This window comes from Pelmatolapia mariae, linkage group LG15 (assembly GCF_036321145.2).
Source record: "Pelmatolapia mariae isolate MD_Pm_ZW linkage group LG15, Pm_UMD_F_2, whole genome shotgun sequence".
NCBI lineage: Eukaryota > Metazoa > Chordata > Actinopteri > Cichliformes > Cichlidae > Pelmatolapia > Pelmatolapia mariae.
In genome coordinates, this window is record NC_086240.1 from 34,737,557 (window position 1) to 34,753,952 (window position 16,396).

Consider the following 16,396-nt stretch of genomic DNA (forward strand, 5'->3'; position numbering starts at 1 on the left):
GTGTGTTGTCTGTTCTCTTTGTCAGTTTTTCTTCAACCAGAAGAGTCACCCCTGCTGGCCATTGAATGTAAAGCTGATTTTGTCTCCACTTAATGCACAAGTGGATCTGCATGTTCTGACTCTAATAATGACCATGAAATCCATCTATCTTATCCAGGTCTGGTGGCAGATGGAGACACCATCACATCACACACTAAACCATAACCGTAACCCAAACTGTAGCCCAGTAACCTTAACCTTAACCACAATCACAACCTAACCCCAAACCCTAACCAATCCCTTTTTGTATTTTTTTCCTAAATGGCCATCAGCAGGATTTTTTTTCCAAGTTGTAAAGCTACGACAAAATAACAATGAACTTGGTCAGATGCAGTGTTGATCCATGAACAACACAAGGACATCAGCTGTATCATCCTGGGTCTATCACGGGTCTTCTGCTTGGAAGGACAAACCCAGATCACCCTGGAGACATCCTAGGTGTTCAGGTGATCCCTCTGAAAAAAGGAAAACCAAAGGACCAGTCCTTTTGGTCATAGGGTTACTGGGATCGATCCCAGAGCCAGTCCCGTGGAGGGAGCCTGAAGGAGAGTCTGTGGTAGAAGGGGCCTCAGCCCATGGGGCCTGCCCTGGGGGTCTGATCCCTGGCTGTTGAAGCTAAAATGTACTTCACAGTTTATTTAATGGGACATGAAACTAGCGACTGAGCCCATAAAACGGTCTGTGAAGTGTTTACTGAGGTCAGATAGCAAGTGTTCTAGATGTAGATATATTTTACTGCCAGCAGATGAGGTACTTAGACATCGGCTTCACTTTTCTGGAAGCTACATCCATCTTTTTACCCGGTCTTTAGGAGGTAACAAGAAGCATTTTAGGTTTTCGATGTTACATATGTAAGGATGTGACACAGTCAGGCTTCAAGTAAACTGTCCTCAGCATATATTTTGAAATAACACAGTATACAGTGAAATGGTCTTTTTACTATGAAAGTGAATTTCCTCTCTGGTGGCAAAGCCCCATAGACAACTGTACAAGTGATCAACTCGCAGATCAACTCGAGCTTTAAGACTGCAATTGACTCGACTCTAGAAGGTTTCAGAAGCTCTGCTCTAAGCAGGGGCCGGTCCATGTCGAATTTTGGGAATTCTAATTCAGAGGTACACCCTGTTTCTCCATGTGAAGCTTTTTTATGCTACAGCGTGGTGCAAAAGCCAGTTTTCATTACTATTATTCCGTACCCTAAAAATTTAATTCTCATCATTTAAAGACATGTCCAGGGCCAAAATATAATTCTTTTTACATGCAGTTCTGGCACTCAGTCAATATTATGTAACCCTGAAGCTGCTGGAAGGTTAAAAAAAGAAACAAGCAAACCCAAAAAAACAAGAAAGAGAAAACAGAAAAGGGCAGAGGTGAACCTCGAGTCATGTCCTCAGAAACTAAGAAGCCCCCTGATGTGTTCACAAACTGTTGTAGCATAGGCAGCAAACCATCACTAATGAAGTTTGCAGGAGGTTGTTCCACTCGGCTTTTAACCCTAACATTCCTCACAGCAGTAAAGATCAGAGACGTAAAATATCTGCTTGATGCATTTTCTATCTATCTATCTGATTTCTCACACATACAGAGTAAAACAAGCAAGCATTCATATTGTGCTTTGACTGTATGAATGTAACTTTGACTGCTGTCAGCTTTTTAAGTTGATCTGGAGCAAAACATCCAACATCTGCTGATCTCATTACTGACAACTATCCCTACTGCAGGAGTAACACAACTCTGACAGTCATCAGTGAAAATAATACAGTTCCTGTAGACGTAGCTTATGTCATTGCTCGTAATTATTAATGATGAAAGTGTTGGTGTTTTATTCTGCACGTGCTTCCATGTATTAGGATTGATTGCTAGCTTTTAATCTCATCTGCAGACCATTAGAGGTGTCTGTGTAAGTGCTACAGATTAAAATGGTACTGTGAGTAAATGTGCTGATATTTCTAAAACCACAGTGTGTGAAGTAATAGTGCCACTTAAAGAGGACATGAAACACTACACATATAAAGGCTAGTTTATGTCACTGAGCCCTGCTCTCAAAAACTGACACAGATGTAGCGCTCTCTGTGAATTTAACCTGTCACCTGACTCAAAGTGAGGTGACAGGTCTGGGGTGTTCTGTGGGGAGATTACATGTTTGATCACCGTACTGAAAATATGAAAATGGATGGAATTTTTCTTTTCCTAATAATTTACTGATCTTGGTGTTTTTTTCTTTGGACAGTTTCTTTCGTTTTGTTCTTGTCACAGTTTAAACAAAGCTTGAAAAAATATTCTTGACCTTTTTTGTAATGGAGCAATCCACATAAGTGTTTGGACCAGCTTCAGTACATCTGCTCATTTCTTTTCATTGTACTCATTATGTGGTTAGTTGAACCTTGGATCCTTGGATATTCTAGAAACAAACAGCCATTTAAAGAATAATCAACACAGAAATCCAAAAGCAGCAGCCAAACAACCCTTGAAACACTTTCTTCAGCATCAGTGTAAAACAACAAGTGAACAGATTTCTTTACTTGTGTCGTTTTGGAGTGACGTGACCAAAAAACACAGCAAGTAATGCTGCTTTTACACCGCATTGTGGGGGTGTATTTTGTTGTGTAACCAGACGCCTTCTTCTTCCTTTTTCTTGGAGCTTTAAGGGAAGGGATGGAGATGTAAACCACAGGAGGGGGGGTAGAAGTGGCGTATAAAACCTAAAGTAGAGAAGGAAATACCCTAGAACCTTTGTTGGGTTAAGGATCGCAGGAGGAACAGAGGGAAGAAAGAGAGTAACCTGCTGTACCTGAACTGTTGCTTTTTGCAGAGGTGAAGACATGCTGTGGTTTCTGGGGCTGACCTGTGTGCTCTGCATAGGAGGGAGTGCTGTTGCAGGACAGAGAGGTGAGAAATACGTTTGATATCAGAAGATTAAAGAGCATTAGCAGTAAATATGAGTAAAGGGTAAAGTTTCAGAGTTTTAATTTGAAAGAACCACGAGCAATATATGACGACTGATGTGGAGACGCAGCAGAGAAAGAAGGCATAATTTAAAACATTAGAAAATATAAACTGATTTATCCATCTGGGGAAGATGTTACAGCTTTTGGTAGTTTCTGGTGACAGGTTAGTGTTTTCTTAAGTAATTAATCTGATAAATGAAATGTTATTAATGGAAACTGCTATGCAGAACAAGAGAAAGGGGTGTTACATAAGAAAAATGACAAAAAGCTGCAAATGAAATTAATTCAAAGCCAGATTTTATTAATTATTTCAATATGATTTTTTTAATTAATTATTATATTTATTTTTAGGGGAGGTAGAGCTTTTTGTTATGAAAAATTAAAAAAAATAGTCGGGCAGGAACACAAATTGACTTGTAAAGGAGCTCAAAGCTCACAAGGGCTGGAAAGTTCTGTGCACACAACAAGGGAAAACAATCATAGTGAGATTCCTGTCGTCCAGGACTCAGCCTCCTTTCCATTAGCAGAGACAGTGATTTATGTCCAGTATCTCTTCTCTCTGCTGTGGAATTCATTCGGTAAACACAGTTGCCGCTAACGAGAAGAACACATTTCCTGCTCTACACGCTCAGGAGATTTCTGCTTTTGGTACCCGGTACTGAACTGACCTGCAAATGGTATTTTTAAAACAACAATAAACATATGGATACAGTGTGTTGTCGCCTGCATTATTATTCAGCCTTATTATCAGGTCTTTTTGTCTTTTAGCAGCACTTTAATGGTTTCACTCTCACTGCTCTCATCGTGTTATTTATGGCCCCAGCAGGAGGTTGTTTTGAGAGGAAAGCCTCCAAAAAACACATTATAGAATTTGTTCAAGACAGATGCTGTTAGCAGATGAATGTTGTGAAGAATCTCAAAAGCTGGATATATGAAGAATCAACTGCTGATCAAAGGTTTGACAGATCAAATTTAACTAAAAGTTATAAACTGAATTGCTTTCACTGAGTGAAAGTATTTGATCCCCAAGCAAACAGGGTGTCCAACTCCAGGCCTCAAGGGCCAGTGTCCTGCACGTTTTTTGTGTCCTTGATCCAACACAGCTGATTTTAATGGCTAAATTACCTCCTCAAAATGTCTTGAAGTTCTCCAGAGGCCTGCCAACTAATCATTTGATTCAGGTGTGTTGACCCAGGGTGATATCTAAAACCTGCAGGACACTGGCCCTTGAGGCCTGGAGTTGGACACCCCTGACTTAGTACTTAGTGGAGAAACACCTGCTGGTAACCACAGCTTTCAGATGTTTCTTGCAGTTGGTCACCAGGTTTGCAGGAGCGATTGTGGCCCACTCTTCTTTACAGAAACTCTCTAAAACCTTTAGGTTCCTTGACTTTCTGTAGGACTGAGGTCTCCAGTCCTTCATGACCTTAATCTACTTTTTCTTTAGCCCCTCCTTTGTTGCCTTGGCACTGTGTTTTAGGTCACTGTCATGGTGGAAGATCCATTCACAAACTCTCTTCAGTGTTCCCAGAAAGTTGATTCTGTTCATGTGGATATATGGTTACCTGGATTACTAAGCATGCATTAAGACATCTTCAGTGAGTTTCTCATCCCAGATTTTATGCTTCATGGCCCTGCCAATTGTCCCCTCAATGCGCTGAAGTCGTCCTGGACCCCCAGCAGACAAACAGCCTCAAAGCGTAATGTTTCCACCTCCATGCTGGACTGTGGGAATGCTGTTCTTTCTCCAAATACAGCAGGTCAAGTTGATGCCAAAGACTTTGGTTTGGTCTGAGCACAGCACTTTCTCCCGAGCCTCCTCTGAATCGTTTAGATGTTCACACATGTAGATGTTAAGACAGGCCTGTACATGTGTCTTTCTGAGCAGGGGGAACTTGGAGGCTTTGCAAGTTTCAGCCGATCATGGTGTGGTGTATCATCAATGATGTTCGGAGTGTCTGTGGTCCAAGCTTCGCTTGTGTAGTTTTGAGCTGATATGACACCTTTATCATGATCATTGTCAGTCTATGAGGTAGAATCATGTATGGATGCATTAAGGGAAATTAATGGCCATTTTATATTTCTTCAATTTCCAAATGATCCCACCAACAGTTAGCGCCTTCTCAACAAGCTTTCTGCTGATGGAGTTGTAGCTCCTTCCAGCCTTGTGCAGATCTACAATCTTGTCCCTGATATTCCGTCTTTCTCCAATAATGAAAAATTACAGACTGTTTGTTTCTTTGTGAGGGAGTAAATTTACAAATTCAGCTGAGGAATAGATAATTATTTCCCCCACAGTAAATTTTGTTAACTAGGCTTTGTGAAAAAGTGAGATTAAGTCACTATATGTATCCTCTAAGAGACTATCAATATTATCAATACTGTTCTAGCTTTTTCTTCATCTTATTGCCTCTGAGTAAATCAGATTGCAGGTTTTTAATTAGAGAACAGAAGTTCAAAAGGAAAAATGCAAAAAAAGTAATCTAATGCTTTAGTGTTATATATCTCTGTCTATCTATCTATCTATCTATCTATCTATCTATCTATCTATCTATCTATCTATCTATCTATCTATCTATCTATCTATCTATCTATCTATCTATCTATCTATCTATCTATCTATCTATCTAAAACCACTGAGTTTCAGCTTGACAGACATATTAGACTTTAATATAACTATTCCACAAACATAAAAGTAAGTCAGAAACCTATAACTTCTTATTCCTGTAGTTAAAATCCTGTGATTATATCTATAAATTAAACTTCCCACTCGATAGTTGATTTGTGGTTAAATGAAGGCAATTTGCACCAAAACTACAGATCATACTGAAACCAAGCATCCCAGGATACCCATAAGCTTAATTCCAGAAAGCATGTGAGCTGGAAAAATGTCCCATATCTTCCGGATAATCTTGTGTCATTCTAATTCTGGGAAATTTTTTTTTTTTGACTTCTGACTCCAGTTAATGTGTGGGCTGTGGATTCGAATGAGTCCTGTGGTGGTGGAGGAATGCCAGGCATTAGACTTTGGCATTAAACATGCAGTGGATCATGTTGTACAGGACCCTCCACACACATATCAAAACACTGCTCCCTAGCTAGCTGCCAGTCCCAAATTTTCATCCAACAAAACAATTCCACAGAAAAAGTGAAGCAGTGCAGCAATAAACCAAACCTGCTCTGTGTAGTTATAACTTGAGTTCTTGTTTTTACTGCAAAGTTCTTATTAACTGTTTCTTCAAATTTGTTCTGTATATAAAATTACATTGTCTAAACTTTTATGTTTTAATTATTTTTAAAGGTTTTCTGCTTGTATTTGTTCGTGATTATTTATTCTTATTTTTTCTTTTGTTTTTAGTTTCAGAGAATCAGCTTGTACATTTAAGGTCCCACTTTTTTTTTTCTTAGATCATGCTCCAAATGATCAAAAATCATATTTTTACTTAAATACAGTACTTCAGTAGGTAAATTTTAACACTAGTTATTTCTAGCTAACTGATCTGACTAAAGGTTAGACGAGAGAAAAATGTGTAATTGAAAACAAATTATTCCTGTGAATAGGTGAAACAGGAGAAACTTTGAAGCACTGTAGGGTCATTGACAATGTTGGGCAAGTTACTTTGAAAAAGTAATTAGTTATAGCTACTAGTTACTTCCTCAAATTACTAGGAAAAGTAACTATCTAAAATAAAACAAAAAACATAAAATCAGAGTAGAAAAGTTATATTTTTTTACTGTAACAACCACAAACATGTTTAATGAATCATTTTCATAACTTGAAATGCAAATATAAATTGTAAATTTTAAAAACCTATGCACAGGTTTTCCAAACAATAAAGTTATTTGCAACTGTGTGATTGGTTTACCACGACTACTTTATTCTTCCTCAGCCAATCAGCAGCTCTTGTGTGACTGTTTGCCCTCCCCCCCCCCTCCCCCAAGCTCCCAGTAAGAAGAAGACAGCTTCAACCGTTTGTGTGTTGAAAAATAGTAACATGTCTGCACCGCATTTTCTTGTTAGTAACGGTAATGGCATTGTAATGATATAAATAGTAATTAGTTAGATTCCTCGTTACTGAAAAAAGTAATGCCATTACTTTTGATGCCGTTATTCCCATCACTGGTCACTGACCACCAGCAGAATCATGGGTTGAGATTTTTCTTACTGAAAGAAGCAATGATTACAGCCTTGGCTTAATTCATAGATTACACTTTCTACTTTCTTGTTAACAACAAATCATAGATGTGAGGAACTTGTGCTTGTGTAGGCTGCTTCACTGCAATGTTAACTCATCTGATTAAATTGCTCATGGATATGTACAGATGAGAAAAACATGATTAGCTCCCATATAAAATTTCAACAAAAAATTTAACCAATGCCTTTAAAAAAAACCAAGGAATTTTCAATATTGCATTTCTAAACGTGCTCGTTTTCCTTAGAAAGCACGATTTCTTTCAATTTGCACACAATAATTTTTTTTTAGTAAAATACAAAAATTACCCCTGAAAAAATGACCTTTTTTGGGCCACACCACAAACCTCTTTTATGCAATGATTCAATTCAATAAAACTTTATTGATTATTGAGGTTGGCCCCGAAGCTAATTTGGTTATGTGCTTTAACTTTGTAATGCTCACACAATATAACAACTTCAGAAAGGGTTCAAGCTGTCACTTGAGAAAGCTAATCATTTCTACGCTGATAATTTTCAGTTCCTGTGAAATAATGTCCAATATAAAGGATGTCTGGAGAAGCTGTGTTAAAGATTCCTTACTCTGTTCAACAGCACAGGGGGAATATAAAAGATTTCCTTTACTGATTGGTTTGTTCTCTCTTCAAACCCAGATGGAGAAATTATCAGTCAGATTAAAATGACTAATCTCGTCTTGGGTGAGATTAAAGAGCTTCTGAAGCAGCAGGTAACGCTCCGTCATAAAATTATATTTAACTACCTTTACTTGCATTTGATAACTGTTTGACTCTGGGTGCTGAGGAAATGCAAAAAGGTATTTAATCTGTTGGTTGTACTTTCCAGATTAAGGAGATTGTATTCTTAAAGAACACAGTGATGGAGTGTGAAGCCTGTGGTGAGTTCACAAGCTCCCTTCTCAATGATGGAATTATGTTTATGTCTGAGAATACACACATTATTACATCATTATTGAAATTTCACTATTATCTTTATCAAACTTGAGCCATTATCCATAATTTTCCACAACTATGAATATTATGATTATGTAGTCCATTAGAATAAATGGGAGAGAGATTTGAAGACAAAAGGAAATAACTAATAATTTGCTACTCTAAAACAGAAAACTGCTGATATCCTCTTTTCTCAGCAATGGGGGGTATGCAACCTCAACCCACCTGTGTGCCCAACTCCTGCCACCCTGGGGTGAGCTTTGTGGAAACACCAGAGGGTGTAAAATGTGGACCCTGTCCTCACGGCATGGAAGGAAACGGTACCCACTGCACTGACGTGGACGAGGTATGAGCAAAGATTTGATAAACAGTTGCTGACAGTAAAGTGTTACAGGTATAACCCATTGTAAGGTCAGAAAACTTTCTGCCTGTATCAGCAACTAGAAAGTGATGAAATGGCTAAAATTTAGACTTTACTAGAAACCCAGTGAAGGGCTCATCTAAATGAATGCAGGTCCTCATCCTAAAAACATCCTGATGTGTGTGTCTGTCTTCTTATTACGAACAGTGCACTGTGAAACCGTGCCACATGGGTGTTCGCTGCATCAACACATCCCCAGGTTTCCGCTGCAGCTCCTGTCCTGCTGGATACACTGGCCCGCAGGTCCAGGGCGTTGGTCTTGCCTACGCCACTGCCAACAAACAGGTCGGCACCATGCAGCAGTTTATGGATCCATTCAACAAGAGATCAATTTGGACTTTTCGTGGCCCCTCAAACAAACTTCCTTCTCTCTGCGACTTATTTTTCTTTCTGCCTCCCTTTTCAGTCTTAATGGTAAAGACCATTCAAGTGACTTTGCATTTGTCTTTAAATCTCTGTCCTTTTTAAGGTATGCAGAGATATTAATGAGTGTGATGGTCCCAACAATGGAGGCTGCGTGGCGAACTCTGTGTGTCTGAACACCCCCGTAAGTATGAACAAAGTGAATGAAAATTGCTGATTAGATCTAAGCCTCAGTTAAAGTCATTCTTTGTGTTGGCTGAATATTTTATTTATTTTCATCCTTAATCACTTTTGGCCGTAGTAGCAGCAGTCCTACCTTACAGCCGATACAGTATTGGAAACACAATCCTCTGGGTTAACTGCATGTAACTGTGTCCAAGACGAATTGCAACAGAATGTTTTTGAGCAGTCTCTTAATGGTTTAAACTTTATTCCTAAAATGGTAATTTAAATGAAAACAATTTCCATCCATCTATTTTCTTAACTGCCTACTCAGTTCATGGTTGCAGGGGTGCTGGGGCCTAGAAACAGGGTACAGCTTTGGCAGGTCACCATGACTAATTTGTGGTTGTGCATGTGCTTCAGTTTGAACGGAGAGTGGAGAGGGGTTTTTACTCACTGCAAACATCCTTCCGTGCAGTACTCTAAAATTCCCAATGCACATCGCAGGATAGTTATAGCTGATAAGTGGTCCCATGGAGAAGGTGTACACTCCACATAGAAAGGCCCTAACCTGTCATTAGTGGATATGCATCAACCTCCAGTCTAGGGTTATCAGTTAGGGTTAAAGATTGCATAGTGAAGCCCACGGTGAACTCAGTGTTTTGTATAAATGCAGTATATCCCATGCTAAATATATGTGTAATATTAGGACTAATATTTCTCCTTTGTTTGCTGTCTGAAGCGCTGCGTTTTAGTTCCATGCTAACACTACCAATGTGGGCACCTGTGACATGGTGGGATGGTTCTATTAGGGCTCTTTCAGATGTGGTCCCTGTAAGACAGGCTACACTGGGGATCAGCGACAAGGCTGTAAGCCTGAGCGAGCCTGTGGCAATGGCCAACCCAACCCCTGCCACGCCAGTGCAGAGTGCATCGTCCATCGAGAGGGGACCATCGAGTGCCAGGTGAGCAAATAAAACTTTTATGTTTTAGCTCCTTGGATTTAGCTTTGATGTGTTATCAAAGCTATTACAACATTCCTTCCTCATCATGTTATAACAATAATAGCAGCTATTGGGAAATAGCTGTTTGAGCACTTGTGCTCATGTTGTGCAGACCACAAAACAGAGCAAATAAAAGCATTATGTACAGCTTCTAAAACATTTTCCATCCTTATAGTGTGGAGTCGGATGGGCTGGCAATGGCTACGTGTGTGGTCCTGACACCGACATCGATGGTTTCCCAGATGAAAAACTGGACTGTACTGATAGTAACTGTAACAAGGTAAATCTTCATATCTAAGAGAACTCTCTGAAAGTTACCCATATAAAAACAGTTTATTTAGCTGTGAAGAAGATCAAAGATTTTATAAAAATGTGACATAAAAGAAGATGTTGTCATACTTTAAATTCAAACCTCAGTCCCAGATCAAAGAAGGCCTGTATCACTTTATACAAAACAAAAGTATTAATTAAAACTTACCCATCTGCTTATGTTTCTTCCAGGATAACTGTCTCACTGTTCCAAACTCTGGTCAAGAAGATGCTGACAGTGATGGAATTGGAGATGCCTGCGATGAAGACGCAGATGGGGATGGGATCTTAAATACACAGGTTCATACACAGAGGATACTGAGATTGAAAGAAAATATAGTAAAATAATGTAACTTTGCTCTCAGGGACTAAAACATCTTTTTCCCAGGATAACTGTGTGTTGGTGCCCAATGTGGACCAGAGGAACATCGATGAGGATGACTTCGGTGATGCCTGCGACAACTGTCCTGCCATCAAAAACAATGACCAGAAAGACACAGACGTGGACAAATATGGAGATGAGTGCGATGAAGATATCGATGGCGATGGTAAAGACTTTGTACAAATAGATTTTAAATCTATATTAATTATAAGACCTATTTACTCTGGCTGTTAATTAGAAACACTGACATGTATTGATATGCCTTTAATTTGAGATGTGATTTGAATGTGAATTTGATACATACTGAGATTTTTACAACCTATCAACTGGAATGATTATCATGTTATGACAGAGTGTGTGTGTGTGTGTGTGTGTGTGTGTGTGTGTGTGTGTGTGTGTGTGTGTGTATGCACATGCACTTGTTTAACCATCTTAGTGAGAACCATTTTGAACTTTAGACAATTAGATTGGTGACATTTTGGAAAATAAGGACCTGTGGGTCACACACACTCCTGTAAAGGCCTGGTTGAGATTTGCTTTAGGTTTAAAATTAGAATGAGGTTTTAATTTATGGTTATGCATGTAGATGGGATGGTTAAGATTACGATAATGGGTCAGACAAAGATTTTGTATTTATTTATTTATTGGGTCTGTCATAGTCAAATGTGTGGAAATGTCTTTGTGTTGGTAGATGGATTTGGTTTCCTTTAAACATACTTTATCAGCATGGTAGTGCTACAGGTGTGTAGTTGAGAATGAGTATGGTCTGACCAACCAGACTGAGTAATCATGAGCATTAGAGATGCCAGCAGGGTCAACAAATTAATCCACAAGGCTGGAACCATCACTGGCCAGAATCTGGAGACATCTGAGTCAATGGTGGACAAGAGGACAGTGAACAAACTGCTGTCCATCACTGACAACAAATTAAAGCTATGTGCCTGTCTTCGGGTTACTATAATATTTTTTAACATTCCCAATGTTAACCCCAGGAATTCCCAATCACCTTGACAACTGCAAAAGGGTCCCAAATGCTGACCAGAAAGATCGAGATGGTGACAAAGTGGGAGATGCCTGTGACAGTTGTCCCTATGATCCCAACCCTGACCAGGTGAGAAATGTCTTCACACATTACATCAATATCTTGCAAAAAGGCACGAGAAGTTAAGCAGTTAATCTTAAGTAGAAAATCTTGCTTTTAATGACCTCTAGTGGTTTAACTTGTTAGTCTGCAACAGTAATTTGGTATAGCGTGTACTCCAGGATGTAGCATCACACTCATGGTGCATTTTATTTGAAACACCCTAAAATAACCGATAAAGCTGCCAGTGTCTGTGGTATTATTCAGTCCACATTGTCTTTCCTAGCTGGGATTATCATTGCCATTGTCTACTTGTTATTCTTTGGAAAATTTCATATCTGAAATTCAACTCAACTTATGTTTCTCAGATGGATGCGGACAATGATTTGATTGGTGACCCCTGTGACACTAACAAGGACAGGTATTGTGTGAGCTCATCAGTCAAGTCACTTGTATTTATCTGGATCTGTTTTCATACTCCAAGTCAAATTTGCACCTGCTATAACATCTGTCTCTTGTCCAGTGATGGCGATGGTCACCAAGACTCTCGGGACAACTGCCCAGCTGTCATCAACAGCTCTCAGTTGGATACTGACAAAGATGGAAAGGGAGACGAGTGTGATGACGACGATGACAACGATGGGATCCCAGACCTGCTGCCACCTGGTCCTGATAACTGCCGTCTGATCCCCAACCCTCTACAGGAGGACTCTGATGGTGTGTGACACTGTTGAAATATTAAAATAAAAGTTTGTGCTTTACTTCCGCCTAATATCTACTTATCCTCCCAGGTGACGGCGTGGGTAACGTATGTGAGAAGGATTTCGACAATGACACCATAATTGACCCAATAGACGTCTGTCCAGAAAATGCAGAGGTCACCCTCACTGACTTCAGGGAGTATCAGACAGTCGTTTTAGATCCAGAAGGAGACGCACAAATCGATCCTAACTGGGTGGTGCTGAACCAGGTCAAGCGATTATGGCTTCTTTGATTTTTGCTGTTCTGTTTTTTTGCCAGAATAACTTGTCATGAAATAACATTTTTCTATAATCCACTGTTCTGTTTGTACAGGGAAGAGAGATCGTCCAGACTATGAACAGCGATCCTGGATTAGCTGTTGGTAAAAAACTGTTTGACATTTCAAGAAAATATAAAATATAAATATTAAACTGCCATCTGAAATGACCGAAAATGGCATGGATTTGTTTAAAGGAAACCAAATTCACCTACTAACAGGCTGTTGCTTTAATTCACTGCACATAGAGTTAAACGTCTATGCTACATTTTAAAAACAAAATCTGATGTGAAATAATTTGTCCTGCAGGTTACACGGCTTTCAGCGGAGTAGATTTTGAAGGAACATTTCATGTTAATACGGTAACGGACGACGACTATGCAGGTTTTATATTTGCGTACCAGGACAGCTCCAGCTTCTATGTGGTGATGTGGAAGCAGGTGGAACAGATCTACTGGCAGGCAAACCCGTTCAGAGCCGTGGCAGAACCAGGAATCCAACTGAAGGTATGTCACTGCCGTACTGTTTGCAAGAAATTCCAGCTCCACTTCCAGATAATGGATTAGTCGTAAAGAGACTATGAGCTGTAAGTAGTAGTTCTATTAATATTTAATCTATGGTTTTAATGCTTTATAGGGTCAAAGTTTTGCAGCACAGTCCATTTGAAGAAGTGTCCATAATGAAATAATGAGCTAAAAGACGATTATTTTTACTGCCTTGTGGCTTACAACCAACCAGTTAAACCTTAAAAACAATTTTAGTTGCCATGGTCAGAAAATGGTAGTAAATTTGTTGATAATCTGTAGACTTAGTAGAGGCATACAAACATATGAGTTGTGAACTAATCTATAATAAAAAAACAAAAACAAAAACAAAATGTGATCGCAAACACGTTATCCCCTTTTTACTCTTAAGGCAGTGAAATCAAACACAGGTCCAGGTGAAAACTTGCGGAATGCTTTGTGGCACACGGGTGACACCACCGATCAGGTGAAGCTCCTGTGGAAAGACGCTCGCAATGTTGGCTGGAAAGATAAGACCTCGTACCGCTGGTTCCTCCAGCACCGGCCTGCTGACGGCTACATCAGGTACCGTGACACACAATTAACACTGATGTTTTGTATGAGCCACAGGTTGGAAAATAACATTCATCTTATGATAGAGAGTGTGTGTGTGTATATTTGTTTAATTATCTTAGTGAGGACCGGTTTGAGCATTGGACCATTAGATTGGGGACATTTTGAAAAAGTGAGGACCTTGAGATATTCTAATGTTAAACCTAAAGAAAAAGGTTTTGATTTATGGTTATGCATGTAGATGGGATGGTTAAGAGTACAATAAGGGGCTAGACAAAGGTTTTGTATTTATTTATCTATTGGGTGTGTCATAGTCAAATATGTGGAAATGTCTCTGTGTCTGTGGAAATACTTTCACAGCATGATAGTGTCACAGGTGTGCCTGTGTGTGAAATGGGTGTGGTCTGATCAACAAAACTGAGTAATCATGAGTATCAGTGCCAGAGATGCCAGCAGGATCAACAAATTAATCCCCAATGCTGGAACCATCACTGGCCTGAATCTGGAGGCATCTGAGCCAATGAGGGACAAGAGGTCACTGAACAAACGGCTGTCGATCATGGACAACAAATTAAAACATTTTGGAAAAGTGAGGACCTCTGGGCCCGTGACACACCTTCAAAGGCCGGGTTAAAGGTTTAGGTTCTGCTTTAGGCCTAAAATTATAATGAGGTTTTTAAGTTGTGGTTATGTATGTAGCCGGGATGGTTACGGTTACTATAAGGGGCCTTCCAAAGATATCCATGCAAACTCGTGTGTATTTATGTACGTGTCATAGTCAAATGTGTGGAAACATTTGTGTGTCTGTGGAAACATTTTCTGAAGTGCCACAGGCATGTAGTCGAGAATAGATGAACATGTACAGCGAATACATGCAACAGTTTTATAAATATTTCAATAAAAGTAAAAATTTGAATACATTATTGGTGCTAGAGAAAAAGAAAAATGTAATTCTGCAAGTGTTATTAACACTTTGTTAATGCAATGTTGCTTGCTGCGCTTTGTCGGTTTGCAGAGTTCGTTTCTACGAGGGCACTCAAATGGTAGCGGACACGGGCGTCATCATAGACGCGACAATGAGAGGAGGCCGACTGGGAGTCTTCTGCTTCTCCCAGGAGAACATTATCTGGGCCAACCTGCGTTATCGCTGCAACGGTGAGTGAAGCATTCAGAAGAGTTGAAAGGCTGGACTGCAGCCACGAAGCGCTTTTCATTTATTCAACAATGTTCCTCTGCCAAGGAAAGAACTAGTGCCATTTGTTCCTTTGTCAGCAGGAAATACCGAGCCAAATTTCACAAAGCAATCAAACATAAGCCATTTCAGTTTTAGTGGCTATATTTAGAACACTTTCCTAAATATGAAAAATATTGCTTTTACCTTGCAGAGGATTCGCTCTCCAAGTGCCCTGCTAGCTTTTGAAGCCAGTCATGTCTGACGTTGGCTAACTTGGTTACTTGGTGTGTTTTTGTTAACCAGTTATGCACTGACTGGAAGTATGCTATTATTAGCAGAGCCATGAAAGCTGCCACAAATGTGTGATTTTTCAAACTGAATTGTGAACTGGCTTTCCACTGTGTTCCTTCAGACACTCTTCCAGAGGATTTTGATGCCTACAGAGCCCAGCAGGTCCAGCTGGTAGCCTGATGACAACAAACAGGCCCAAACAGAACGCTTTCCAATGCACAGCTGGATCTCAGAAGGAAGATCATCACGGCGATAAAAGTTTAATTAAAAATCCAGCAGAAGTGTTGGAAATGTCTCCAGTGTAAATTGATTGATTGTGCCTCACAGCAACGGTAATATGTGTTCACAGGGAATTGGTATAATGTCAGATTAAATATTATATAACATTTTCCACTTCAGAAAAACCACTTGAAAAGATTTGTCTGTCACTAATGAATAAATGTTGTTGTTGTGTGGGAATCTGATGTCTGTGCATACTGAAACCCTGTTTAGATGCATCCACTTGGGGACTATAGCGCTTACCATCTTGTTTTTTGTTTTAAACTAGATGTCATTAAGACACTGGACATTCACCATATATTCACCGTATATGACAATGTAGTCACTCCCCAAAGCAGGCCATGCTTTTCCCTCAATTTTACTCTAAATGGGTAAATAATTTACAAAATGAAAATTAAATTGTATTAAAGAGAACCTGAAGCTAGCAACTGAAACAATACATTAATGAGTAAAGTGTTTACTGTGGGCATAAATCGAGTGAGCAGTAGGGTCATTTTTCGTACAGACTTCTATATAAATTGGCTAATTTTAGCATTGAGAAGAATCGCCCCCTGCTGGTCATTAGAAATAATGCAAGTTCAAAGCACTTAAGAATCAGCTCAACTTCTCAGACCGAGAAGTTTTATAGCACAGTCTATAACAGAGGAAGGTAAATTACATTTCCTTTAGTAAAATTACGTTAATGATCATTCAATTTAAAATTGGCT

At 39.4% G+C, this 16,396-nt stretch overlaps 1 protein-coding gene across 1 annotated transcript; it reads left to right on the forward strand.

Annotated features, from left to right (window-relative positions):
• The first annotated feature begins 2,861 nt into the window (after positions 1-2,861).
• On the forward strand, positions 2,862-15,590 carry comp (cartilage oligomeric matrix protein). Its single transcript, XM_063494999.1, has 19 exons — positions 2,862-2,928; positions 7,833-7,906; positions 8,023-8,074; positions 8,327-8,475; positions 8,698-8,835; positions 9,020-9,097; positions 9,888-10,040; positions 10,255-10,359; positions 10,581-10,688; positions 10,777-10,936; positions 11,763-11,881; positions 12,220-12,272; positions 12,375-12,568; positions 12,643-12,821; positions 12,926-12,974; positions 13,179-13,375; positions 13,785-13,957; positions 14,961-15,100; positions 15,532-15,590. The coding sequence occupies exons 1-19, from the start codon at positions 2,862-2,864 to the stop codon at positions 15,588-15,590; spliced, it is 2,247 nt and encodes a 748-aa protein (XP_063351069.1).
• Positions 15,591-16,396: the final 806 nt, after the last annotated feature.

Coding starts and splice junctions, on each gene's coding strand:
- comp (XM_063494999.1), top strand. CDS start 2,862: ATGCTGTGGTTTCTGGGGCTGACCTGTGTGCTCTGCATAGGAGGGAGT. Junction 7,907..8,022: donor AAGAGCTTCTGAAGCAGCAG/GTAACGCTCCGT, acceptor TGTACTTTCCAG/ATTAAGGAGATTGTATTCTT. Junction 13,958..14,960: donor CCTGCTGACGGCTACATCAG/GTACCGTGACAC, acceptor GTCGGTTTGCAG/AGTTCGTTTCTACGAGGGCA.